The sequence below is a fragment of the Bolinopsis microptera genome, chromosome 6 (assembly GCF_026151205.1).
Source record: "Bolinopsis microptera isolate Bmic1 chromosome 6, MBARI_Bmic_1.0, whole genome shotgun sequence".
In the NCBI taxonomy this organism is placed as follows: Eukaryota; Metazoa; Ctenophora; class Tentaculata; order Lobata; family Bolinopsidae; genus Bolinopsis; species Bolinopsis microptera.
Window position 1 is genome coordinate 16,761,798 of NC_087077.1, and position 22,677 is coordinate 16,784,474.

General features: G+C 38.7%; 2 protein-coding genes across 9 annotated transcripts in view; one reads left to right on the forward strand and one right to left on the reverse strand.

The window, feature by feature from the left end:
• Positions 1–22,677, reverse strand: part of LOC134817235 (kinesin-like protein KIF28P) — a 159,961-nt gene that overhangs the window by 59,192 nt on the left and 78,092 nt on the right. The gene's annotated exons all lie outside the window — the stretch shown is intronic.
• LOC134817236 (uncharacterized) lies at positions 13,009–18,037 on the forward strand. 4 transcript variants are annotated; one of them, XM_063826374.1, is made up of 9 exons: positions 13,009–13,129; positions 13,380–13,517; positions 13,764–13,896; positions 14,498–14,578; positions 14,854–14,991; positions 15,381–15,543; positions 15,688–15,879; positions 16,519–16,666; positions 17,023–18,036. In XM_063826374.1, the coding sequence occupies exons 1-9, from the start codon at positions 13,040–13,042 to the stop codon at positions 17,443–17,445; spliced, it is 1,506 nt and encodes a 501-aa protein (XP_063682444.1). In that variant the 5' UTR covers positions 13,009–13,039; the 3' UTR covers positions 17,446–18,036. The 4 variants fall into 4 exon arrangements, with proteins under 4 accessions (XP_063682444.1, XP_063682445.1, XP_063682446.1 ...); XM_063826375.1 differs by having other exon boundaries at positions 13,383–13,517; XM_063826376.1 differs by lacking the exon at positions 15,688–15,879 and having other exon boundaries at positions 17,023–18,037.

Genomic DNA, 22,677 nt, shown 5'->3' on the forward strand with positions numbered 1-22,677 from the left:
TATATGTAACATTCTATTGAGGCACTATGCACACGCTAACCCACCGTGTGTTAACCATAAACATAAATGCACTGCGCTATAATAATTGATAAGACCACTATATAATCGTATTTATTACTCTATTTGATCGGATGCCCACTTATTGTATTATAATAGTACTGTTTTAATTTAGGTTTGTGCCGAGTAGCCGCATTGTCTTTCCGAAGACAATGCGGCTACTCGGCCGACTTTTAGTTTTGCCGACTTTAAGATTCTTTGTACGTGCAATATAATATTTTCCATCTGTTTTAACTATGGATATCCTATCTTAGAACCACATCATCCACACTCAGCACTTCTATAGGTTTATTTGTGGGGGGCACCTGACGTGCTACATTAGCTTGGTACCTAAGTAAGAAGGCTACATCCACCTACTGACGTCTAATGGGGTCCTTCTGGTGCAGTGATTGAGCTTATAACTGAACTATATAATTCTCGGCCAAGTTCAGATATATATAATGCTCCCTGAAGGCCTTGTGGACGGCGACATCCCGAAGGTTGTCTACCACTACTTTAGGTTGCATGGTCCACACCTCTCCGCTACTACCAGGAAGCGACTTAGCACATTTACACCCTCCTGATATAGTGATATGTATAACCGCATTAATTATCACTACCGTCCGTCACTACTTCACTAATTGTGCAGTGATGTATCGTAATAGCTACGAAATTGATGGGTGTACGAACTTTGAACTTAGTGAGGTAATTACACGTGTATATTAAGAGGCAAAAAGTTGTGCGTTAAAGAAGTTTTGTCATATATCAAGTCACTTGTTTTATTCGAAAGATTACAGATACGCCACCGCCTAACTGGTCCTATCGAAATAAGGCATTCGGAAAACGCTTTCATTTTTAACATTTGTCTCATGACCAGGTTTAGGAGGCCTTGGCCTTAAGATGTATTTTAAATACAGATTCTATTTCGACGGCCCCATATTGACGGGCCTGCCAGCGTACGTGCTGTTTCGTATTGATTTCAACGGAGCAAATTCAATTAAATTTTGGCATACCAGATACAAAATTTGTATCACAGCCGATAATAATTTCCATGTAATTTCAACTAATTATGTATTGTAGCTAACTCCCGTAAAATAGAGAAATTCTCTCATTTTCTGGGTAGTTCTCGTGTTGTGTCACAATCGTTCTCTGTACGTACCTACTCAAAACGTTTTTATGAGCAGCAAATTTGGAAACAAAAAAACCGCAATTAAGCTGAATAATTCGCCAAATTTGCAAGCAATCCAAATTGTCTCAGGTTGGGTTATTCAACAGCGAAGTAAGGTAGTATATAACGTTGCCTTACACAATTGTTGTGTTTAACACAACAAATAACTTACAGTTACAAGGTGTCTTACGTTATGCCTTACACTGAGTGAAAATTCAAGATGTATAAACCTATAGTTACCCTCATAGAAGGTTTTACAATTATCATCATTTTACATTTATTATTTCACAATCATTTTGCAATCGTTTTATATGTTGCCTCTGTGCGAGCTATGTTGAAATATATAATACACTACAAAAGCTCTGTTGCTGGTATGCATGCTCATTTTTATCCTTGAGATGGATCAAGTTACAATTCCCAATATCGCTTCATTTCTTGGATTGTTCAATTCTTGTTAATAATAGTGAATAGTCACATACAACTGACAGTGTGATTTGTACCGGGATGCGCCTGGTACCAAATACTCAAGTAGCTGTTAGAGTAGTCATTAGTCATGAAACTGTCAACAGAGAACTTGAGTAGGCATTACAAAATCGATTTAGCCAAGTATGAAACACGGTGGTGATCCTTAAATGACAATCTTGTGTTAAATTAAACTATTTTTCCTCAATAAAGCAATATTGAGCAGGTTTGACAGTCCACTGTCGTCAGCTATTTAAACTGGTATATTACTATTAAACTGTTTATTTAATAAGATTGTGGCGTGACGTTGGTAGTTTTATTCTCCGTTTTCAAGCAGTTTGATTTGTCGTTTTTAAGCGGTTTTGAATGATCGATTTCTCGTTTTTAAGCGGTTTTGAATAAGCGATACCCCATCTTTTGATTGGTTTGAATCTTCGTATTTTCAGAGGTTTCGTCAGCTATTTAAACTGGTATATTACTATTAAACTGTTTATTTAATAAGATTGTGGCGTGACGTTGGTAGTTTTATTCTCCGTTTTTAAGCAGTTTGATTTGTCGTTTTTGAGCGGTTTTGAATGATCGATTTGTCGTTTTTAAGCAGGTTTGAATAAGCGATACCCCATCTTTTGATTGGTTTGAATCTTCGTATTTTCAGAGGTTTTAATAATGGTGTTATTACTTCGTCTTGAAAGCGTGTGTGTTCTTATTGGTGATATTCGTGTCAATGGTGTGTCAAATAAAATTCCTATAATAACCACCGTATGAGACGATATTGTCTCAAGTCCCAGTTTCACAGGTAAGGGAGGGGTATTCTATTCATAGTTTTATTTGAGCTCGTTATTACCTGTGTTGCACTATATAGCGCCCTCAATCAAGAATGTAGTATCCATAGAACTCTACCCGCACTCTTTAAGCAGTAATAATGTTCTATTAAACTTTAATCAACAGTAGATAAAATGTGTTACTTTGTAGAAATAATAACGACAACTGGACAGTGGATACCACTATAATCAGCAGATATAATTTGTCCTTCTGGCCGGATGTTACTTAATAGTTAACAGGGAGCTAGTTTGTTAGACAAATGTTCGTACATTATTAATAATGTACATTAATTAATGTTGAAGGAACAGATAGCAGTAAATTAACGCACGACGCCACAAATTTGCTGCAAATTTGAGTTCAGACAGTTACTTAGATTTAACCTAGTTTATATAATATCATGATTGAAAACCTGTAATTGAAAGTTGTAATCACAGTAGTAAATATTCGTTTCTCGAGTTCCAAACACTAAATCAACGTGGGCGGGTATTTAATCTAGTCTACCAATATAAGAGTATATTAATTACCATAGTCTGTTTTGGCATATACTGCAGGATGTCAGATGTTTTGGCGTACTTGAAATTTTATGGATGATAACTCACTTTAGTAGATCTCTAGTTTTTAGGGTTAATAATTGGGATAATTTACCTTTGTAGCAGCAGTTCTAAGTTTGGGATACAAGCCAACACGATACTAGAGAGGAAAGTGGAGTTACATTGCATTGTTACGCTATTGAACTCTCCCCTATAAATTAAATAAACTGTAGTATCGATATTTCATATCATTAGCTTAGTAGCTGTCTACGGAAATTACAGAGAAACACTTATATATCCAGCCACCTGCCACCTATTTGAGAGTTCCACGGAATCACGTACTTATGTCAGTAGATCGTTAAATTTGCATTTGCGGAATGCACTACAGACTTTATGTTCTGGGTTAACTCAAATATTAGGCTCTATTTCCGAATGATATCATGGCTCAAAGGTTATTGTCCTAATTTTGAAGGTTAGGTTTGTATATTAAAACTTGTACGAGTTTCTACATGTTCCTTTGATACTGTTGCTCTTCCAAATCGTTTGATCCTAAGTATTGCCTGAATAAGACCTAGAAAGTGGAGTATACTTCGTCCACTTAACCAATTAGCAACCTTTTTGTGATTAGCCAGAACTTACGGAGGAGAGACCTGCCCTTAAGTATCTTGTTGTTGTTGTTGTAAATAGTACAGACATACTTCTTGTTGTTGTTGTAAATAGTACGGATGTCGGTTTAGCTTTTTATTATTATATATTTAGTCGCTTAGTACTCAAGTAGTAGCTAGTGGTAACAACCATTTAGTAGTTTATTCTGGTATCGATATTATATTAGGGTACTGAAGATATCTAATGAGTCGAGTAGTCTAAATCATGCTTATATTATCAATTAAAAAACCAAGGTTGTATATTGGCAATATTGCATAATATACGATATTACAGTTTTTAGGTCGAACGTAAATATAAGGCGGCCATCGCGGCCTATTGCGAGGATGAAAATCAAACAGTTTTCATTTCATAAGGCATGGCTGTCTGATGCAATCCTTAGATTGCTTACTAATAGTGTGCGACCTATAATAGTAGTTTTGCCTCAGATATACCTATGAGTATTGCTGAAAGCACAGTGTAAGGCCTACACGGACCGCCTCTAACTATGTTTTTTACGTTTTGAATTTTTAACACTTGTTTTTAGATCATGAATACGATGTAGTTATATTGAAACGTCGAGTAAACTCCTTTTCCTAATAAGAGCATTTTTACTTGTCGCAGTAACCGGGATAAAGATAATTTTACACAGAATACACCTATAATAGAGTTTTACCCGGACTATGTTATAGTAGGTATCTTGGTTCTCATAACAGAATCTGTTTACAAATGACAGGTCACTCTCTCCACGTTAAGCTCAAGTAAGACCACTATGATACACATAGCACATATAATATGATGGTACGTGTTTTTGTATTGAGGACTGAAGGACTTGCACTTTTGTTTTTAAAGGAAAAATAGATGCCCATAACCCCTTTGACACTCAAGACATAACGTCTATTAAAATCAAGATTAGCCCACCCCAAATAAATAGGAAGAAGAGAAGAACTTAGAACTCTCAACACAAAGGAACTGCCCGGGCCGTGGAGGGACCCGTGGTTTGTCCCTCCTTTCTATTATCTTTATACCTTTATTATGGTTACTATTGTTTCTCTATCGTCATTTTTTATACCAAGTCGGTTCAGTGTGTTTTGGTCCGGGCCTTGCCAGCTGGCCCTGCCATGCCTCTCTAAGTCTTATCTCTAGCTTGGGCAGTATTGACTTATATAATAAAAATATACTCGGGTTATACCCTGGCAAGTATGTATTCAATTAATAAACCGCAACTGCAGAGCCACTCCAACGACCAGGAGGAGACCTGTTCATGTAGCATGTGTATGTAGCAGGGATCTTGCTCATGCAAATTCTATTTCTATTATTCACTTACAATACGAAGATATGAGAGGTTTTTGTCAGGAATTCTACCGGGTAACAATGCACCATATGAATACCCACAACTATATATACATTAAGTCCATCCATATTCTATTTTAATGAATATCCAACAATTAAGGACACTAGACATCTTGCTGTCCGTCAGGTATAGTAATGCTTATGCATATTCTATGATGCATTTACAATAGGAGGTGTATTTTGAGCGCAGAATGACTGTTAGGCAGTCTTCCGACTAGAAATGTAAATTTTAAAGGAGTGTAAGCTGCTTGAAATAACCAATTACAAGTTATGCTCACACATATTCCAAGATTTATTTACATTACTTATATTAGCGACAAGAGAAACACCATAGTTGGACCTGAGGAGACTGAGGATTACTTATATTAGCGACAAGAGAAACACCATAGTTGGACGTGAGGAGACTGAGGATTACTTATATTAGCGACAAGAGAAACGCCATAGTTGGACGTGAGGAGACTGAGGATTACTTATATTAGCGACAAGAGAAACGCCATAGTTGGACGTGAGGAGACTGAGGATTACTTATATTAGCGACAAGAGAAACGCCATAGTTGGACGTGAGGAGACTGAGGATTACTTATATTAGCGACAAGAGAAACGCCATAGTTGGACGTGAGGAGACTGAGGATTACTTACATTAGCGACAAGAGAAACGCCATAGTTGGACGTGAGGAGACTGAGGATTACTTATATTAGCAACAAGAGAAACGCCATAGTTGGACGTGAGGAGACTGAGGATTACTTATATTAGCAACAAGAGAAACGCCATAGTTGGACGTGAGGAGACTGAGGATTACTTATATTAGAGACAAGAGAAACGCCATAGTTGGACGTGAGGAGACTGAGGATTACTTATATTAGCAACAAGAGAAACGCCATAGTTGGACGTGAGGATTACTTATATTAGCAACAAGAGAAACGCCATAGTTGAGGAGACTGAGGACCCGGTCTGTAATTTGCCGAGAAGACTGTGCGATATTAATGCACCACGTACCACGTGTGAATGCACTGCGCCTACCCCATTGTAATCTTTTACTATTATTAATATTCTCCTGCTTTTAGTCTTTGGATCAGAGTTGTAAGTCTGTTGGTTGGTCTGCACTAAGTCCGTGTGTATCAGGTACATTGTCAATTTAAAGTTATTTCTATCAGGTATATTGGTAACATCTTTTACCGGTCTTTAATATGGCGTTACCAGTAATAAGCGCCTTTTCATATTTAACATAGGACCACTGGACCAGATTAATATAGTTATACGACTAAGATTTCTCCCGCGCACGTTAGGCTTTGGGGGCTCTAGAATCACAAAAAGTGTTCAACCCTATTCGGAATAATAAATGTGTTAAAATTCTGTACCGCCGGTGAAGTTTCTGTCAAAAGTTCGACAGCAGTTGTAAAAGAAAAATGCGAACAGAGATATATTATGAATAGAGATATTTAAGTATTTTCTTGGAATAAAATGCTAAGTCGCTGTTTTGTGTGTTTAATTTTACTAAACGTTTGATAGGAAGGTATTACAGACTTCTGGATAAGTGCAAATCGACCTCATAATTAGCACAAATTATGGATAAACACATACTCTAAAATGCTACATATTTACCACGTAAAGGCTAGGGCGTTGATTGTTATTTCTTACCCTAACACTTTGCTCTCGCGAATAATCACTTTATGGAGACACATATTGAGAACAAAATACACTTCCACTCGTCGCTGTTAATTCGATGCGTCTTTCAGATTTTGTACAAAGAAAAGCGTAAATCGCAGAAAGCATCCGATGCTGTGCAAATCACTATACAGTATACACGATTTATCGCACGCGTAGATCATGGACGTTCAACTTCAACATTGAATTTGAAACGGCCTCATCTATTATCTATTATCTTTGAGTCCTACAGTTAACAGCGACTGAGATCTCAATGTGTAATATGTCGTGCTCAGTAAAGTCTTTAAAGTCGTTTAATAGATGTGGATTCTGGTGGGGAAGCATGGCTGATGGCACGTGACATGGCACGTGACAACAATTAATATTCGTTGGCACGTGACAGTGAATCTCGGTTTGATTAGCAGCTTATTGGTTAATTGGTTACATGTGTCAAAAATAAGCTTCACCTCCCCTGGAGAGGCTCTCCACCAGAATCCACATTCCACATCTATAACTTAATATCAGGATTGAAGGCGGGTGCAATTTGAGTTACCGCTTGTTCTTGGTTACGTGCGTTGAGCTTACTTTGATTATAAACGGGCGTATTTTTAATTTAGAAATAAAATGTTTTGACACCAACGTCCAACATGTTACTTATTCTAGCCTGAGTAAGTTTAAAACCTTTGCATCAAAACTCTTTCAGCTGTGCAAAGCCTTTCATTTTTAATATAAACTTGGTGAACTAGCAGTTCGTGACAATTTCAAGGCCTGTCACTTCCAAGAAATCATTTGACTCATCATTTTTTTTTTTTTTTTTCTTTTTTTTTAGAGAGGCTGGGCCTGGTTGGCCCACGAGAGGATAGCATATGAATGCTTTGCCTACCTCTGGGGTATGGCAGTCCTGTGGGAGGATGCCAGTGGAATCAAGATGTGTAATCAAGGATGATGGTAAGTGTTGTGGGGTGTGTCATAGATAAACGCTTAAGTGGTGGTTGAGTGTGGAAGAGAGAGGCGAAATAAGACGGCGTTAAAGTAGTCGCTATGTTACACCTGTCTGGTCCAACTCCTCTGGCACCACTAAGCGTTTAGTGTGGTTTGTAAAGTTGACAATGGTGGAGATGTGTTGGTTGTCGAATATGTCATTGACAGAGAGGTAGTAGTCCCGGAAATATTGACCTCTTATTTGAGCAATAGCCGGGCACTGTCCGAGAAAGTGTGAGACAGTCTCCTCTTCGTCGCCGCATTTAGGACAAGCACTTGTGTCTGATTTGCGAATGGTGTGTAGGTGTTTGTTGAGGCCACAATGTCCCGACTCATCATGGAACTAATAAAAATGTTGCCCCTTGAAAATGTCGAACAGAGCATATAAATGGACAGGTCGGGTCTTGCTGAGGTTGATGTTGCAAATTGATTTATTCATTTATTTACGTTACTGGCGTTGTGACAAAATATTTCTTGACATACTTGTGAGGCACTGAACTTTTTCATTAAATGACACTCAAAGCAGTTCAAGACCTCATCAGTAACTTTCATAAAATCTTTAAACTTAATCGAAAGGCCCTCAGCTTTTTGATAATCAATGAAGCCTGAAAGGCAGAAAGGCTCGCCGGCCAATATCAGGTAAATCTGCCTTCCCTTGCACGAGGTATTTAGACGGGACAGTATAGTGTCAGACGTCAGCAAGACGTGGTGAAGTAGTGCTGATTACTTTATAGTACATAGTTTATGTAGGTTGCTACTTCTAATATTGCACTTAACTAGGGCTGTACGTGCTTATTCGGGACTAATGTTCGGGTAAATCCAAGGAGAGAGTCGGAGAGATATCCCCCGTATCATATGATTTGACCTGTAGCTGTCTAACAATGGTGTAGTAGTATAGACTGTGACTGTTATTGATCTGTTTTGATCCCAATGTCTATGTGATGGGCACACCATTGTTATCTTTGGGCGTGTTATTAAGAGAAGCTATTGGCGTTTGAAGATCCAATCAAATTTTGACGTTTTCACACTTAAAAACAGCAATCATTTGAAATTATTCATTTTTTGTAGAGTGTCTTCCTTTCTGTTGATATTATACTTCGGCCATTTCTACGTCCATTCCTTCTAACAAAGACCGCGACCGCGGAATTACTCCGCAGTTGTTTGTGATTTATCAAAATTAAACAAAATTCTCATTACAATAAAGAATCCTTACTAAGACCATATACCTATTTCTATCTAGAAAGCTTTAAAATGTTTGTACATTCTATCATATTTCAATTTCACTCTACCGCGACCGCGGAATTATTCCGTATTTTTTTTTGATTTATCAAAAGTTTTCAAATTCTCATTATGAATGAAATATAAATCCTTACTTACTTCACAATATATTTATATCTCGAAAGCTTAATAATGTATCAACATTCTATCTCTTGCATATTTTATTACAAAGTAAACTGGAACGTCGTTTAGTGAGTTATAGCTATTTGCTAATTATAGTCGCTACTTCGCTAGTCAGGTGTTGATTATCGGTTCGTGATTGAGCGAGTATTTCTAGTGATATTTTATAAATTTACCCCTAGTGATTCTGTCTCCTTTTGTTTTCTTGCATACTTGCTTATTGTTATATCAGCACCTTCTGTTCAGATAGTTGAGACTAATAAAGTGAATCGTGATATAAATATTCTGCGATCGAAATAACTTTAAAATATCTTGTCTCCCTCGTGGTTGTTAAGTTTTTAATTATAGGCTTGCTATGACGGTATTCTAAATCTTCCTCAATTGGCAGTTAACGTAGTTCAATAGATAAAACTTGTTACCTTAAATGGTTCTTTATATAGCGAGATGATGTAATAGTTTAGCGAATAATTAATTCATTTATGCAATTTTTCATTAATCACTATATAATTATAGTATCAAGAGAATGAGCTTTTGTCAATGGGTCAACAGTTTACACCATACACCATACATATATATTATTATATAAGAGTATAAGGATAAGACAATACTTTCATAACTATGGAACCGTAACCAACAATCCAAATTCCAGATTTGAGATAAAATAATCATGACATAACCGCTAACTTGTAGATCATCAGGTCAATTAAAATTAAATGAAAGTTTAAATAGTTGAATGATCACTGATCAGGTGACCGGTTGTTGCGTCCAATCATTACTTAATTTTCCTAAAATACAATGACACCTTTAGTACGTACTTATTAAATGATCCGAGGCGTTACTCAGACGATGATTTCACATATATTTACTGAATAATTCTATTGCATTTATAACGGGACTGTATCTGTGCACTGTACATGTTTCTACTTCTGTTGAATATTTTTTCGTGTTCATATTATCATTTGATAAATCAGAATCTATATCTAGCAGGACATTTACTATTTAAAAGTCTATTTTTTGAAGCCACTGTAACTTACATTATAGAAAACTAACACCTTGAAGCCTCTGTAACTTTCTTAAAATAAAATAAAACTTCCATGCTATTATTCAATTGTCCGGGTGTGTCTTCTATTCGTCTTATCAAATATCGAATAATTGGTTAATTGTTTCTTTAGTAATGCACAACATTTCTAATTATTTCACTGTGAAAAGTGATAACATCGAAATATGAAATATTAATTGACGAGAAAATAATATTGTCTTGGGATATCAATACTATAATTCAAAGAATTCTTTTTGCACGACCGCCCACGTGCAAATCAGATGAGAAATAAGTAGTTGCATAGTAACTATGGTAATAGTGTTGAAAAAGTTGAAACGCGCACATGCACGTGCAATGATTGTTTTAACGCCATTTTGTGGTAATTACGTTGTGTTCACTCATTCTGTGCGAGATAAATTTTAATCGGCTGTGTCTTCGGTTGTGACTTGTGATGGATATTTTTGATGCAATAAAACTGCAAATTCCCTCCCTGTGACCTATTTTATATCATAATTCAAAGAATTTTTTTGCACGACTTCCCACGTGCAAATCAGATGAGAAATAGGAAGTTGCATAGTAACCATAGTAACGGTGTTGAAACGTGCACATGCACGTGCAAAGATTTGCAAGCGACATTTTGATCGGTTTTGACGTAATTGCGTTGTGTTTAGTGCGAACTACATTTTAATCGGCTGTATCTTCGGTTGTGACGGATATTTTTTGATGCGATAAAAACCTACTATCAAAGGATACTATTACCTTCCTCCCTGTGACCACGGGCTTGCTAGTATCCCTATAATATATTGAAATATCGATAAAGTCTCGGAATGAAATTATTTGAAGCCACCTTACAACCTGTCAGAGTTCAAAGAATGAACAAATTGTAAAATTCTCTGAAATATCAACGTAAAGCCTATAAAGGTGGCTGTGGTAGTGCGTTACTTTATTTTGTATTTTCATTGAGGAACGGTTCTTCCCATTCCTATTAGTTATGTAACGGTCACGTACTTTTTACAGTGTACTTTTTACGCTGTAAATTACACCGTTATGCTTAATGAATCAATCTTTCCTCATACCAGCCTGATCTCCTAATTTCCTCAGGGCTCCCGGGTGATATCTAATAAGGCTTTAATAGGGCTTTAATAATTACAGTGACATCTTCTGTAGCGGTGCATGGAACATTAAAGGGTGGTCCAGAATCAGTATTTGTCATGAAAATGAAAACGTATTGATAACTTTCTCGTCCCTCCTGTCTGTTATTTAACTTTAAGTTGTCACATTTGATTTAACATTGCACAACGTTACCCCGAAAATATTATAAATATTACTCTAATAGTGCTCAGAAATGAAATCTTAGCAAGTCACGTGGGTTTACCAATGAGACACGTGACCAACAGACGCGCGCAGATTGTCAATAGTTTCTGTCAAAATAACGGTACTAGTATATAAGTTGTAACTTGTAAGTGACAGTTGGCTGGAGATAGTTATTGCGAAAGGCCCCAACACTTTAGGTCCCCTGTTATCATTACTTCTGCTATTATCATCAGAAGTTAGTTGAGAGAAACGAGCTGTAAAGCCTGGAAGTGTAACTCTGTAATGTCACCCTTTTAATGCATTTTTAACACTTTTAACATTTTTAGCACGTTTAGCATTTTTAGCATCTTCTCGTATAGTCGTATATACAAATATTCGTCAGGTCACTTATTAGCACGTGCAGTCTGCATTATCAAAGTTGAACTTAATAATAAGTAATAATATAAAGTCTAAACCACGATTGTTTACAACAGCAAAAATAGCATAACTCAAGAAAGATTCCAACCCTGATGAGAAATTGAGAAAGGTGCAAATTGATAGGTTATTTATATTTTATAGACTAGCAATTTATACCATTTATTTGTCTTTCTGTTTAGTACATACAATCTTAAGTAGAGGAACAGCAACTGTTGGTCTAGTTGGAGATATTACCTATCCCACCGGGGTAGCCGTGCGGTTAAGATAATGTACTTTAGGTTAACTTGGCAGGGATCGCTAATGGACCACAGCTGACAACTGTATCTGGTAGTAAGTAAGTAGTACCAATTAGTACTTAGTAGTATAACAGCCTCCAATAAGGCTTCACTCCGGTTACCATGTATTCGCAGGTGATTCCTTAATTTGCCCACATTTTCAGCTATCTTCCAGTTAATTAACACCTATCTCTGTACGTTACTTTGATACCTTACTCAAGGAGGTAATTACGTTTTATGACGTACTAACAGTACCAGTGCTCACAATCAGATACTTAATTAATGTGCTTAATGTTATGTAAATAACTACAAGTATATAAGTGCTGCTAACCCTACCTGAGCGTTATAAGAATTGTCAGTTTATGCCTCACTGAAGATTGGCTGATCGTATTTAAGAATTTACACAATTTCGACTTAGTATAGACTAATTATCATCTTATTCGTTTTGTTATCATGGCCTTATTCTGGTATCAGTCACTAGATGTAGGGGAATGGCACACTATTCCGACTCTGCAAGGAATTCCGACTAGCATTCAATTCAGAATTGGAGCTGTTGGAATTCCGTCTACTGCAGGAACCGGCACACCATTAGTACTAGTAGTAGTAGTAGTAGTAGTATGACTAGCTCAAAACTGTTTAATAGATTAATAATGCTTGTTATTTTATGTTATTATTTTATGTTATTACCAGTTCTTTAATTATTACAAGTTGATTAAAAGGGTAAAGGACTGGGTTTTGAGTAACAAATGATCAGTAGCTGGTACCATAAGATCTATTACATAATATGCTGTTCTGCTGTTATTTATAATCTATGAAAATTGAAATGCATAACTAATACTAATATTCCTTACATAACAAAGATTATGTGATAATTTAGTTTAAATTTTCTTATATTATCACCATAGTAAATTATAACATCTCACATTATTCTAGTAATGAACGACATTATATACGAGTATGTCCATTGAGATCTACATCTACTTCGCTTTTGGGATCCTTGCAATGCTCATCAATATCAGTTTTCTTACCATTACTCTTTGTGTTCAGGTATGGATTTTTGTCGATAACTTTATACTAAATTTGCTTATATAGACACTTATATAAAGGCAATATGGCCTTTATTTATTTTATCTTGATTTGGTCTTTAATTTATTATTGGTGAGTCACCAATGAAAATATTATTGGTGACGCACAATAAAAATTATTCAAATATTTCAATGAAAATCCCGCTACATTAAATATCTATCGATAACATTTTCTGTAACTGTAAAGACAATTGATTAACAGAACTTTTTAGCAGAAATCCGGAAAATCAGCAAAAAGAAAGAAAGGAGTATTCAAGATGATGTATATCACTCTCCTTTCCAGTAACTGTGCTATGTTACTAGCTCCAGTTATTCGCTACTGGGCAACCCAACTTGAAGTTTATAACGAGGTAAGACTTGGTGATTTGGAAAATCTCTCCCACATACCTCATAATATTTTAAAATGTATTCAGGCTTTAGCTAAAAAATCCATTTATTATATTCTTATATTGCATCGGAAACAAAAATTTCCAAAATTAATCTTAAAGTCAAAACTTATACAGATTTTGAAAGATTTGCATAACATTATTAACACTACTGTCTTAATAAAGCTAACATTAGTAATAATAAATGATAATAACACAGATTTCCCTCAGTTGTGGTGTATACTGATAAGCTATTTAAGTTGGATAAGTTGCAGTGTTAACGTCTGCTCAATACTTCTCATCAGTATAGACAGATTCCTAGCTGTTATGAACCCATTCAGATACGTTCAGCTTATGAAAGCAGGTAATTACATATTTTAATTAATTAACTAATTATCTATATCCTCTTTATTTGCATTAAATTTTACCCATTACTGAGTGATTTAGTTGGTTTTTGTGATATTTAGTCGCCCAAGCACTTGTTCCGTAAATATTATAACCTGGCATGATGATCGAGCTGAAACCTGACTTCAAGTTCCACGTGCATAATGACAAGTTGCACGTGCATAATGACAGCTATTATACGAGCACTGACGTAAACCCTCTTCGCACGTGAAATAGTTGTAAGATAAACCTGGTATTTTCTTATATCAAGCTGGAGCTGAACTTCTGATTTAAGGCCCATTTCATTATACATGATTAATTACAACTGCTCGCGTATGTGATTTTTCTGTCAGAACACCGCGGCAGGTCTTACACTCTAGCTTTAAAAAAGTTGAAATACCATCACATCAAGTGCCATCACGTGGATAAGTGAATGGTGCTTTTATTACAGCAGAAGCCATGTAACCGTAACCCAAGCAGCTTAGTCACGGATAAGGCCTTTAATTTGAGATTACAAACCCAAGTTTTAATATTGTATAATTCTTTCTAATTGAAAGACAAATCATAGTTATTTATTTCAGGTAAAGTTATTGGACTTCAGATAGTTTTTATGGCGTGGAGTTTTATCATGCCACAGGTTGCGGGAACGAAAAGCGATATGAGTGAGTTGTACGATCTATCTAAAATTAATATTAATAATACTAGTAACTAATTACAATTAATATTAATCATACTAGTAACTATTAACTAATTACAATTATTATTTATAATACTAGTAACTAATTACAATTAATATTAATCATACTAATAACTAATTACAATTATTATTATTACATATCATAATCAATTATACGATGCAACCCAACGAATCTATTGAACCTCAACCTTGATGAGGTGATTATTATAAATATAATTGATTTAAAACAACTACCCGCAGGATACGAATACATCAATGAGTTAAACTTCTGTTTACCAACTGATAACAAAGTATTGTTTCACGCTTGGTACCTAGTATCCTATATATTTCCTGCTGCTGTGGCAGTGTCCCTGAACGGATTCATCATGAGATATCTGGGTAATTATACTTATTTTGGTTGTTTTTTTGCATCTACAACCCCCAGCTCCTGTTTAAATCATGACGTATGCACGTGGGCACTAGACTAGGTGAGGCTGAACTAAGAGGGCCCAACTGTTTAAATCATGACGTATGCACGTGGGCAGTGGACTAAGTGAGGCTGAACTAAGAGGGCCCAACTATATAATCCCAACTTCAGAATTCATAACTGTGTAATGGTTTTAAAACATTTTCATGAAGTCAATAATACCACTCTAATAACGGCGGAGATATTTCGAACAAAGATATTTCGAACTGAGTATTGACTCAGACTACGACGATCAGTTTTTCGCCGTCATTACATCCCCCATCCCTCAACCACAGTTGGTTAACAGAGTGTCTCCCCTCAGTTCGTAGATTGTCAGTTTTTACTGAGAAGATGGAAACACGAAGACAGACCATGGAGAGTAGTAGAAGTGGTAATAGTAACGGAGGATCAACTATTAACGGGAAACCTTCCCAAGATTCCAACGGCGGTTACAACTTCTCCAAACTAACTGATAATGCTTGGAGGTGAGAATTCTATTGAATTATTTTCACTGCTGGGATTTCTGCTGATTTTTAACATATTGTTTTATCTTCTGAAAACACGGCCTTTCAAGCATGCCTGAATAAGATCACCCTTTGATAATCTCAAATAAATGAGTCTTTATCAAGCCATAGGAGAAGGTTCTCTTTAGCCTGGGGTGAGTTCGCACTTAATTTGGAAGATTCCACTGGATCACTCAAACGTAGAGTCTCCGGACAATACAGAAGAATCTCTGATTTATCCTCAAATGGTAGCTTGCGAAATAATCAGAAACATGATAGGGATAGCGAGGGGACAGCTTTGGGTTCTGAACAGGAGAGGTAGTTAAACAATGTCATCCAGGGATGAGAAAGATGTAGCATGGCATGCTGCATGATGATAGTTTTATGTTGCTAGATATCTGTGAATAAATTGAATTCCCGAGGAATCGATTCACGATTGGTTGTTGTCATGAATAATTGTTATGCTAAAGAAATGAATGATCAGTGGATACCGATATATTGGATATATTGGATCGTGTTGATAATTACAGTTTGAAAAATACATTAAATGTCAGTCAAATAGTTTATGTTAAGCATGCTTGTTATTAGACAAATAGTCATACCAAGTCTATGTAACTTTCTATTCAACTATTTGTATCAATGTATCTATTTTATCGTCCATCTGTATTCTGTACTATAAATCTTAATTGCATGATGTAATGCCCTATTACATCATAGTACAGAACAGAGAAAGACAACCAGTACAATATATATGCCTGATATTTATTTAAATACTGTAAGCAATGAGACAGCTAATGGTTAAGAGTCAGTAAAGAAATGACGTTATATTCTAGCAATTTCATCTTTTCATCGCCAAACCATCATCGATTGCTATTTTAACTTGAACGATGTTTTAACCTCATGAAAACTATCAACTATCAACTATATCAACTGTTGAACTAACAAGTTGTATTTCAGTGTGATAACAGGTCGCAATACCAAGAGCCCGAGGTGCGCCCAATATACAACAGCTCCATTGAGCTTGAGGTCAAGTCTTTCTAAAAACGGTAGCAACCACGATATGGAGATCAGACCAGCAAAGAGCACTAAAGAGCTTACGTTCGAGGTGAGAACAAAGGCCCGTTATGAGATTGCATGGCAGTTTGGAAGCGTATGCGCCGTATATTCTTATATTATTTTTTGCGTTTGTTTTAATGTCTCTAATATGATTGGTAAGATAGCGATCTTATTTCAGAAGCTTTTGAAAATTATGTGTCCGTGTGCATGGCATCAGCTGACGGTGGTGGAGTGAAATTTAAATAGATGCCGAGTAAGATTTCAGACGAATTTAACAGCGATACATTTCTGTGCAACTGTGTGTGTGTGTGCATGCATAATTTTCAAAAAAACTGTTTACATTACTATTAGAGCCTGAAGCAAGTTAAAAGTAAATCAGTAGAATAACAAATCTCCCCACCCCAGATAGACAGATTACAAACAGAGGAAGCAAGACGGTCCCCCTCTTGCTGCATCAGCTACTCTGGCGGAGACGAGATATCCTCCTCACCCATCAGCACCCTCTTCCTCAACATCACCCCTCGCTCCGGGGCTAGCGAAGCCTCACCGAGAGCACCCGCCAGCAAGTCAGAAAAATGTGTTAGAAAACAGTTTGACGTCATATTGAAGACAATAACCGGTTGTGTGACAGAGTTTGTGTTGTTTACCCTGGCTTGGACAGTAGTGTACGTGGTGACGGGCATCTTGAAGCTGAACTGCCCGGTGAACACTGTCATGATAATACTGGTACATACCATTGTTACCAGTGTCCTATATTCAGCTAGCTACACCAGCTATTATAATAAAGCCCTGAGAGCAAAGGCAAAGTTTGGGTCCCGTTCTCGTTAAAACGTGGGGTAAAAGGAAAAATAAAAAGGCTGCAACATTTCATTCACGGAAATCAAAAAAGAATGTTGGACATAAATTGCATTTGTGTCAAATGAAGGGTGGATGAGAATTTTAATTATTTCCAGATATTTTAATATTTTATATGTTACAGTGAAACCTCAATCGCATGGTTTGTTGTTTCATTGATTATGTACATGGTTTCATTTTTTAAGGAGCCCGAGATAAGGTTCCCATTCTTTAACCCAGGATGGAATGAACAAATACTTAAATACCGCTGTTACGTTACTGCTAGCTGACTTGTTATTCATTAAGGACAGAGGGGGTTCTACAATAAATATTGAGTGGTAAAGTATCACTGAACGCCCCTTTCTGACCTTAATTTGTTTTATTTTTTGTTTTTATTTTTTCGACTGACTCATCGGTCATTTAATTGACTGATCATTGATTATAAGTTAAGTACATGTTCAATCGAGATGGGTATGTTGATTTTCAGATAATTGTTCAGGAGGTGCTATGTGTTAAACTAACCTTCTATCAGAATATTTTTCATGTTGACATGTGTTAAATCTTTGAATTGTGATCCAATTATCCAAATATTCGTATATGATTTGTTCATTCGTTACCAGACAAAATTGACGTCATAAATTTAAGGTGCACGTGCTTATTGAATTGTGACAACCGATTATGGTTGTTTTAAAGCAAAAGGTATTTATCAGGCGACAAAATAATGAAATTGGTATTGTCATCGACAAGTGACACGACTGGAATGGAAAACGAGTCTAAGGGAGCATAATTACCTAAAACCTGATGTATATTAAAGGATGACGTAATGCTACCTTGTACTATGTATCTAAGGCATGCTTGTATTGCGCTATGTCAATATGTAATCGCTCTGTGAAAGTTTGGAATCCCTATCTACTTCCTACGCCACGCTACAGCTAAATTAAGAAAGTGATGCGTTACGTAGAACGTTCCTATCCTCGAAGGGACTGTCCTCTCAGTACTGTGTAAACACACTATTTAGCATATGTAATCGTCCAAGTACTTCCATTTTTATATCGTTTGGTTCGGCTTCCAAATTGATTTTTGTTGGGGGAGGGGGGGGGGGGGGGGGGGGGGGGGGGGGGGGGGGGGGGGGGGGGGGGGGGGGGGGGGGGGGGGGGGGGGGGGGGGGGGGGGGGGGGGGGGGGGGGGGGGGGGGGGGGGGGGGGGGGGGGGGGGGGGGGGGGGGGGGGGGGGGGGGGGGGGGGGGGGGGGGGGGGGGGGGGGGGGGGGGGGGGGGGGGGAGGGGGGGGGGGGGGGGGGGGGGGGGGGGGGGGGGGGGGGGGGGGGGGGAGGGGGGGGGGGAAGGGGGAGGGGGGGGGGGGGAGGAGCTCATGTTCATGTTTTGTGTCCGTTTTTGTCCGTTTTTGTCCGTTTTTGTCCGTTCAGTACCCTATATTTTCAAAACGGACAAAAAGTAGGGCGGTCAAAAAATGTTATGGAAATAACATTTAGATGCTTCCTCCTCCTCCTCCTCCTCCTCCTCCCCCTTCTCCTCATCCTCCTCAGTCCTCCTCCTCCTCCTCAGTTCTTCTGCTCCTCCTCCTCCTGAGTCCTCCTCCTCCTCCTCCTCCTGAGTCCTCCTCCTCCTCCTGAGTCCTCCTCGGCCTCGTCCTCCTCCTCCCCCTTCTCCTTCTCCTCCTGAGTCCTCCTCCTCATCAGTCCTCCCCCTCCTCCTCCTCCTCCCCCTACTCCTCCCCTTCTCCTCCTCCTGAGTCCTCCTCCTCCTCAGTTCTCCTCCTCCTCAGTTCTCCTCCTCCTGGGTCCTCCTGAGTCGACCTCCTCATCCTCCTTCTCCTCCTCCTCCTCCTCCTGAATCCTCCTGAATCCTCCTCCTCCTGAATCCTCCTCCTCCTGAATCCTCCTCCTCCTCCTCCTCCTCCTCCTCCTCCTCCTCCTCCTCCTCCTCCTCCTCCTCCTCCTCCTCCTCCTCCTCCTCCTCCTCCTCCTCCTCCTCCTCCTCCTCCTCCTCCTCCTCCTCCTCCTCCTCCTCCTCCTCCTCTTCCTCAGTCCTCCTCCTCCTCAGTTCTCCTCCTCAGTTCTCCTCCTCCTCCTCAGTTCTCCTGAGTCGTCATACTCCTCCTCCTCCTCCATCTCATCCCCCTCCTCCTGAGTCCTCCTCCCCCTCCTGAGTCCTCCCTCCTCCTGAGTCCTCCTCTTCCTCTTCAGTCATCTTCCTCCTCAGTCTTCCTCCTCCTCCTCTTCCTCCTCCTCCTTCTCCTTCTCAGTCCTCAGTCCTCCTCCTCTACAGGGTGTTTCGAGACTCGTGTCCAAATTTAAAATTTTAATTTTTAATTTAATGAAGGAGCAAGATGTCAAGAGTAACGTTGACGAGGGTTTACGATACACTGCCTACCTTATCGGACCTTATTTGGACGGACATTACTTGAACGCTGGATCTGGAGGCCCTAGCGTTCATCTTAATGTCCGTTCAAATAAAGTCCGTTCAATTAATGTCCGTCCAAGTTAAAGTCCGTTGAAATTTTTTCAAAAATTTTTCCATTTCGAACTTTTTACCCAGAATATGACAACTATGAGAACTTTATTGTGACGTAAGTTAACGACGGAAAGGTTTTCCTTGGTCTGCCGGATGCACAGAAAACTCTACTAGTATATGATGTTTTCAAAGGTCACTTGGCGGAAAAAGTCAACGAAATCATAGCACTCAACAACATAGTTCATGAGCTAGTCCCCGCCAACATGACAAACCTGTACCAGCCTCTAGATATTACGGTAAATCGTGTTGCCAAGGACATTGTCCGACGTTGTTATAGTTCATATTGCTGAGGGGAGGTAATGAAACAGTGCTAGGAAAGCTCCACGTGATGTTAAGGTTAACCTAAAGTTGTCTAAGATAAAACCACTTCACGCCGAATGGCTTGTTAAAGTTAACACTGAAATGCAGGACCGGGTAATTTGATAAAAAAGGTTTCCACAAAGCTAGAAATCACTGATGCTTGTTTAAGCATGGACTATTTCATGCACGAAAACCCATATGTGATATTAGACACTGATCATGTACACATATTTTAACATTTTTACTGCTTAATGACTGCTTTTCTTACTTACTGTATAAAAAATGGATTAAAAAATCATTTGCTGAAATTTTAAAAAACGTCAAAAAATTGAAAAAAATTCGGATTTTTGATGGTTTTGAATGCCTTCGAGCGTTCATATTAATGTCCGTTCACAATTATGTCCGTTCATGTAATGTCCGTCCAAATAAGGTCCGATAAGGTACACAAAGTGCCTACACAACCTTCTTACAAATGTGCTCTTTAAGGTTTTGTGGCAAGGGGAGGAAATATGTTTTGCCATCATGTGTAGTGAAACGAATCAGAAATCTCTACACATCTCCAGCCGGAAAATACAAAGACTTCTTACCGGGAACAATTAACTCGCAGATTTAGTGCCTTTTAATGGATGTTTTATGGTTTTAAAGTCTGTTTTTGTCAAATACCAATGTAAAACTTTCTCATACAGACTAGGGGGTAACCAGGGGAAGCGATCCATAAATGGCATCCGTACGGCAAATATAAAGTGGTGTGTAGCGTTTATACACACGTTCGTAAAGTTATTCTGTTACACACAATTTTAAGCTTCTTTGTTAACAAAAGTCTCGTGATGTTAAGGAGAATATTTCAATTAATGTTAATGTTCGCTGAGACCTATTGACGGGACAAATTTTCTTATTGTCTTGCTGGTTTGTAGACCAGCCTCATTATAGAGCTAGCTCCGTGAGGCTGTTCACCGCACGTACCAACAATTTATTGCATATTTTTACACGCTAACCTAACCAGCTGATGGTCAAATTGATTATCATGACATTAACGTTATTTATAATGAATCTGGTTACTACATTAAACCCCAACTTAACGTTGAATTTGGACGTGTCACAGCCCAAATTTGAATGAGCCGCCCTGTCAGGCTGTCAATACCTATCTAGGAGCTAGTCGGTTCGTAAATGTAAAAACCGTCGGATTTATGACTGGTGCCGGGTTCTAATAATGATCATAGTTCCATACCTCTGTAGCTATTCCCACGATAGAAATCCTATCTTCATTCACGGCCGTGATGAATGGATTTCATTCGAAGTCGAATCAATTCGGGCTAATCGTGATAGCATTAGCTTTGAGCTATTGTAAACCAATTGCTTCTCTTCACAATAACTATCGGACGATTTACGTACTAAAGTTCGACAACTGAAGTTCGTGGTCATGTTTCTATACTACTATACCAATGAACGTTATAAATTCGAGATCCTGGTGGAACCTACAGGTGGACATGACAAGGATTAAGTTTGACCCATTTCCCCGAGCTAACTGTCAATAAACTCATCCCCCCATCCTGAGTCCTCCTCCTCCTCCTGAGTCCTCCCCCTCCTCCTGAGTCCTCCTCTTCCTCTTCAGTCCTCTTCATCTTCAGTCTTCCTCCTCCTCTTCCTCCTCCTCCTTCTCCTTATCAGTCCTCAGTCCTCCTCCTCTACAGGGTGTTTCGAGACTCGTGTCCAAATTTAAAATTTTAATTTTTAATTTAATGAAGGAGCAAGATGTCAAGAGTAACGTTGACGGCACCATTCGGCCCAAGGGTTTACGATACACTGCCTACATAAAGTGCCTACACTCCTCCTCCTCCGCCTGAGTCCTCCTCCTCATCCTCCTCCTCCTCCTCCTCCTCCTGGGTCCTCCTCCTGAGTCCTCCTGAGTCCTCCTCAGTCCTCCTCCTCCTCCTGAGTCCTCCTCGTCCTCTTCAGTCCTCTTCCTCCCCTCCTCCTCCTCCTTCTCCTTCTCAGTCCTCAGTCCTCCTCCTCCTCTACAGGGTGTTTCGAGACTCGTATACAAATTTAAAATTTTAATTTTTAATCTTATGAAGGAGCAAGATGTCAAAAGAAACGTTGACGGCACCATTCGGCCCGAGGGTTTACGATACACTGCCTACACAAAGTGCCTACACTCCTCCTCCTCCGCCTGAGTCCTTCTCCTCCTCCTCCTCAATTCTCCTCCTCAGTTTTCCTCCTCCTCCTCCTGGGTCCTCCTCCTCAGTCCTCCTGAGTCCTCCTCCTCCTCCTGAGTGCTCCTCCTCCTGAGTGCTCCTCCTCCTCCTCCTCATTCTCCTCCTCATCAGTCCTCCTCCTCCTCCTCCACCTCCTCCTCCTCCTCCTCCTCCACCTCCTCCTCCTCCTCCTCCTCC

Bases quoted from the DNA above. Each gene is read 5' to 3' on its own strand.
- LOC134817236 (XM_063826374.1), top strand. From the start codon at position 13,040: ATGTCCATTGAGATCTACATCTACTTCGCTTTTGGGATCCTTGCAATG. The intron at 13,897-14,497 runs GTAATTACATAT...TATTTATTTCAG, and splicing joins CGTTCAGCTTATGAAAGCAG to GTAAAGTTATTGGACTTCAG. The intron at 15,544-15,687 runs GTGAGAATTCTA...GTCTTTATCAAG, and splicing joins CTAACTGATAATGCTTGGAG to CCATAGGAGAAGGTTCTCTT.